General features: G+C 42.7%; 1 protein-coding gene across 1 annotated transcript; it reads left to right on the top strand.

Moving 5' to 3' along the window:
* The first annotated feature begins 1916 nt into the window (after positions 1-1916).
* Positions 1917-5682, top strand: LOC109478573 (failed axon connections homolog). The gene is made up of 6 exons (XM_019780222.1): positions 1917-2104; positions 2831-2963; positions 3260-3465; positions 4332-4537; positions 4818-4934; positions 5573-5682. The coding sequence occupies exons 1-6, from the start codon at positions 1962-1964 to the stop codon at positions 5659-5661; spliced, it is 894 nt and encodes a 297-aa protein (XP_019635781.1). The 5' UTR covers positions 1917-1961; the 3' UTR covers positions 5662-5682.
* Positions 5683-6145: the final 463 nt, after the last annotated feature.

Genomic DNA, 6145 nt, shown 5'->3' on the forward strand with positions numbered 1-6145 from the left:
AAATACCCCTAGGCGTTTTTAAATTTTTGTGATACTACCTCCACTCTGCCTTCATTTGGAGGAATTTCCACCCACAAGTCGGATATCTAAAGGCAAAGAAAAGAAGATTATTATTTCATATTGTGTGAATGGTTTTATTTGAGTTTTTTGGCTGTGTTATCGCAAATGTATTACTGTGTTAGTGTGCCGTGTTTACCACGTCTGGGCATGAGTCATCACAATTGGAATGCAGGGCATCAACCAATAGGTATGCAGCTTTCCTCTATACTTCTTGCTGATTGGCTGTTGGGATTTAACTTGATTAACACCTGCACAGAGCATTTCCACCTGCACAGAGCATTTCTTGCTGATTGGCTGTTGGGATTTAACTTGATTAACACCTGCAAGGAGCATTTCCATACTGACAGTATGTCTTTATTCAAGTGTTTTGGTAGGTATTTCAAGCTTTTCTGCTCCAGCATTGGAATGCGGGGCATGAACGTTTTTTTTTATTTTGAAAATCAACAGTTTGCATTATGCAATTAAAAATCCTAACCAATGAAGTAGGGAATAGCTATCCAACTGTTGTTTTAGTTGTATGTTACTTCATATTATAGTTATATCAATGTAAATCATTGTTTTCCCTTGTGTTTCTCATTCTTTCCCTGCCATGTGGTAAAATGTGGTGAACCCATCGCTGTATTTGCTCCAAAGCAAATATTGGCCTTTCTAGTTCTTATTGTAGCAGGCGCCAAGGACAATCTCATTACTGAAGTCACGCTATCCGAGCTAGGGTCGATTCGTGTGAAGGCAAAGTCTGAGATCTACAAGGCCGTGTTGGGCCTGCCTGGGTGCCGGCAGGCTGGGGTCTACAGAGTTCAATGCCAGGTTCTGCTGCCTTCGTTCGGATCGACCTGTTTCTGTCAATCGGCCTTCCACGGATTCTGTGGATATGAATGATGATGTTTAGTAGCCTTGCTGCTACTGTCAAATATGTATTAAGTGACTGAAGGAACATTTGAGTGACTTATTAGAGTTTAAGAGTATAGTATTGTATGTAACTTTGAATTTTAGTTGCTTTGTTTAAAAGGCACTACATACTCGTTAGTGATTTGAGAAAAATCGGGGACAGCTTTCTCGCTGCGTAGCTGTTGCCAGTGAGATTTGATCAACTATGCAGCTGCGAAAAGTCCATCCAAAATACCATAGCATCGATATCGTTGAATTATGACAGCATGCCCCAATTATTCTAGTATCTGGAAGCCTTATTTTCTGGAACAAACTGCTTCCTTATCAGTCTGTTCGCGGTGTCAAGTCAGAAACAAGACGGCGGTGACTTGTGGTGAGGAACGCGTGCGTTTCTGTGGATCACGTGGATTACATGAGGCCAGCGCGTGAATCAGACCGATCAGCGCGTGCCCGCGGGAGACCGTTTGTGCTGTAGACAGCTGCTTTACGCGACGTTTGATCAGGAGCAGCGATGACGCAAGCGGCACCCGTACCGACGTCCGTACGGTGGGGAGCGGGAAGGTCGCTGTCCTTGGTGCTGAACTAGAAGGTCACCGTCCTTGGTGCTGAACTGCCACGTGCCACTGTCCGGCTCACTGACGGGGAAAAATCTGCCGAAACTTCACAGAATTTTCAAAGATGGTCATGGCACTAGATTACGTCTGAGAAAAAGAACCCCTTCTATCGGCGTTTTAACACATAGCATCATAGAATAGACGTTTCAGTAGGGGGAGGTCGCCGACCTTGGTGCTGAGGACAAAACAAGATCAGCTTACTTGCGTACGTAAATCTTCTTGAACCTGACGGAACTTTCAAGGCGTGACTATGCAGGTTGATTATTGACAGAAAGCTTAAGAACGACCCCCATCGACTTTATAACAAACAGCACCGATATCAGAAATAGGCGTGGTCTTCCGGGAATCGGGGCGCAGGTGGTGAAAGGGAAAGTCACCCGTCATGCCCCGCGCTCCAACATGGCGAACTGCAACTGTTTTTTCTGCCTGCCTCCCCCTTCCGAGGGGAACTCCTGGAAAAGCACGGCCCTGTGCTTGCTGGGAGGAGCTGCCCTGGCGTCTGCTTCCATAGTGTTCGTCAGCAGAATCTGGGAAAAATTCAGGTGAGCTTCGACACGCACCAGGGTGCTGTTGGGATATCATGTAAGGTTTATAGAAGGTTACACAACATTGTTTTTGTTATGGAAGTAACATAATACGGCCTAACGTAATATCATCATGATTAGGACAACAGTAAATAGAAAGTGTAATCCGAGGTCTATGAATTAGAATAAAGTAGATTAGATTTGCTACACAAACGCAGCTTTAGCACGACGTCCTGACCTCTCATTGATCGATTTATGTCTCTGTGGACATGTGAGTAGTTTATGGTAGGGCTGATAAATACTTACCTTATATGGGCAAACGGCCAACGTCACGTTTAGTATTCACAGCTACATGGAGCTGTCAATCATTTTCTCAATATTTGAATCAATCAGTGAATCATTATATAACGTTATAACATGATTTTCATGAATGGTAGCATATTAAAGCCAATATTACACTTCAGTAGGGTAGTTGGCCTTATGTTGAAATGAAGTATTTTAATCTCCATTGTGACTTTCTAGTTGAATTTCTTAACTGAGGGACTGGTACATTTTTAAAATGAGAAGACCAGTCATGAAATGATAACATTCCTTGAAATTATTTCTACAAATGTGTGTTGCCAACATATAATGACAATTTTGCTTTTGCCAGGACCATGTAGGAATCTCAGTCTACAGTTCAACTACCAACACAGAGGGACTTTCATGCAGATATTTTTGTATGTGTTATATTTTCTTATGCAGACAGAAAAACACGGTGTATCCAGAAGACACAGTAGTTCTACATCAGTTCCAGAGAGCCAAGCACATCCCCAGTCTGTCACCCTTCTGCCTCAAACTAGAGACCTATCTGCGCATGCACAACATTCCTTATATGGTAAGGCCTCTCACAACATTGCTGACATGGTGAGTCAAACAGAGACTTACCCAGACAAGAATTGTTTCTCACTTATGTACCTAGTGTCCCTCCCTATGACAGTGATGGTTTCAGCAGAACTTAGCATGACAGAGTAAATTTCATTCTCAGGAATTTCAGGCATCCTTCTTGGTCATTTTTCAAAAACATGTTTAAGTTCATCCCGTAGTTACATTACCTTCAGGATGATACATATGTGTAAGGAAATGGTTATGTTAACAGGGCACTAATAGATCTCCATTTGTTCCCTCCCCCAGACAATACTGGACAGTCCCTTGTCTAGCAAGGGTAAGATGCCGTGGATCCAGTTTAACCAGCGGCGTGTGGAGGACGCGACCTTCTCCATCATGTTCCTCTCCGAAACCTTCCACATCGAGGTGAACGGCATGAGTGGTCATGTGACCAGCCAGCAGAAGGCCATGTCTCGTGCCGTCGTGTCCCTGGTGGAGGAGAGTCTATACTGGTCTGGTTGTCTTGGTTACAACAAACATACAAACAAACAAACAAACATACAAACAAAGAAACTCATTACTATCCCTGACATAACAACGTGCCAATATATGTGTGCTGCTGTGTTCTTACAGCAAGTATTTCATTTTGCTTTCCTCAAAATTGGGTTTTTATGTCAAAATTGGGTTTAGATGAGTCAAGAGTTACAGAGTTAGAAATGATGTGTTGTCACAAACCAGATTTAAGAGATTTTGACTTCCTTTGTTGCAGCTTTGTATGTGTTTGCTTACAAGATTCTTTTTTCTGTTTATTTTACTTGACATGTTTTGCTGCACATCTCTACTGCAGGCTGTAGTGTCTACCCTGTGTGCTGCCAAAGGTAGACAAACATGGTGTGGGCACAATGACCTTACAACATGCTGAAATTGGTATGAAATATCATGTAATGTTACAGCACAAAGTACACTTTCCTGTGTAGGAAAAGGTCCATACTGAAAATCTGTAATCAGAGAATTGTTATCAATGGAGAACTATGATCATACTAATCTCCCATATTTGGGCTCATTGATGTGCCAAATATGCATATGGACAAGTACATTCGTGATGGAAATTTCAGTTAACATTGTCAATCTTTGTGTTTGCTGTGCTTTGTTTGCTACATGTTTATGCTTTTGTTTGGACTTGAATTTCTTACATCTGTACTGTAATTCTTGTATTATGTAATACTATGTATCATCACCATCATTGGGCAGCTGCAGCATGAGTATGTATATGCCTGCAGATGTCCTTTTGCTTACTGAGCTGTGTCCTTGTTGATTAACAGAGGAACAGCCTTTATTGGCAGACCTGCTGACATGGTACACAAATGCCTCCTTTCAGGACAGTGGCGTACTGCAGGTGGGTTGACCATGTGGACCAGACTCGAGCAGAGCTGCCTTATGACGGTGTCCTGAAGTTTGTGGTGCCATGGATGATGGCGGGGATCATATTACGGGAGATGTACGCTCACGGCATCGGCAAGAACAGCAGGGAGGAGCTGTACAGGATTATGGAGGAGGATCTCAAGGCTCTGTCAGACTTACTAGGTATAAATTAGTTACAGGAATTACTCCTACAGTACTAGGATTATGTAGGAGGATATCAAGGCACTGTCAGAGGTATTAGGTAGTTATAGGAATAGGAAACTGCAGTCTATTATTTGGGAAGATGGTCACCATTCTCACAGCATTACCATTAAGGTAACAGTTTTATGTCCCATGATCCAGAAACTGTTGTGATGTTAGTAATCAGTAAAGTTGGTTGCTATCCTGTACAGTTTATCGTGAGGATAGTTGGCCTGTCTCCTGACTGGTGCCTGTTTTCCAGGTGACCAGTCCTTTATCCTGGGGGAGCGACCCTGCGAGGCAGACTGCTCGTTGTTCGGAGTGCTCGCTCAGATCATGTGGACCCTTCCAGGCACCCGGGCAGAGGCTCTGGTTAAGGGTGAGGAACATGGGGGCTGTCGCTTCGGGGCAGTCCGAGCTTTTAACATTCAAACGGGGTCTTGTCAAATCGCTGACCAAGAGATTTAATGATCATTTTGTTACTGACAATCTCTGCACGTGGACGTCTGCTTGTCGGTGTGCCACATGTCTGGCAATAAGGCCACGGTAGACATGGGGCACTTCCACGGCCGGATGTACATGTGCAGAGATCTAGCTATTATGAAATTGTGCAATTATACATGTATATATTGTTATTATTGTCTACTTACGATGTTGTGTAATATGTTTAATTAGTTTTAACTATGATTGATTGTAATGTCATTTATGTCTTTGGGGAGGGAGCCTGTAAAGGTGGTCTCCACCTGTTTCTCCCTTCCCTTCCACTTGTGGTAAAGCTTGAATAAATAAATAAATAAATAAATAAAGTTGTTTATTAAAGGCAATTTCCTTGGTTGTGTATGTGTCCATATTCATAGTAGTTATGCATGTATTGATATACAAAATGGAAAAATAACAAAAGAGTAACTCTAAAACCACATATACCATGACTTAAAATTTGCTGTTTTACGTACATGTATTGCCTTTGTTTGTGTATACAGTTTGCGCATGCAGGTAAATGTGATTTTGTTTGTTTAGGTGAGTATATTAACCTGGCGAACTACTGCATCAGGATGAGGGAACTGTTCTGGCCAGACTGGAGCAGGGTCGTCACCGAGAAACACTGACACACCAGTGCATCATGGGAACATGCAAGTAGGGTTGTCATGGAATACTGTGGACTTCTCAGTAGTCATGGAAACACACAGCATAACATGGGTTGCCATAGAAACAGCAGTCTGAGACAGTTGCAAAATCAAGGACATTAGATAAGCAGCATCATGACAAGTCTGTCACAGAAACTGTACTGTTCTATATAAACTAGGTCGTTCTCAACACAGCTTCTTGTCATGGAAACACTGTTACAGCATTTTTGTGTGAGAAGTCTGTCAGCGCAACCTGAATTGTCCTGTGAGCTACCATTGTTGTCTGAACTGTGAACCTCTGCAGCTGCATGTCAGGTCTAGCCATGTGGGCTGCTGTCCTTGTCTGAACTGTGAGTGGGAAAAAGCTCAAAGTTAGCACTGTAATTGGTACTACAGAGGAAAGCATAAAGAGAAAAGTATAAAGAGGAAAGGTAAAAGATGCTGCCAATGCCATCCCCTACATTTG

The sequence above is a fragment of the Branchiostoma belcheri genome, unplaced genomic scaffold (assembly GCF_001625305.1).
Source record: "Branchiostoma belcheri isolate BF01 breed outbred unplaced genomic scaffold, Haploidv18h27 scaffold44, whole genome shotgun sequence".
NCBI lineage: Eukaryota > Metazoa > Chordata > Leptocardii > Amphioxiformes > Branchiostomatidae > Branchiostoma > Branchiostoma belcheri.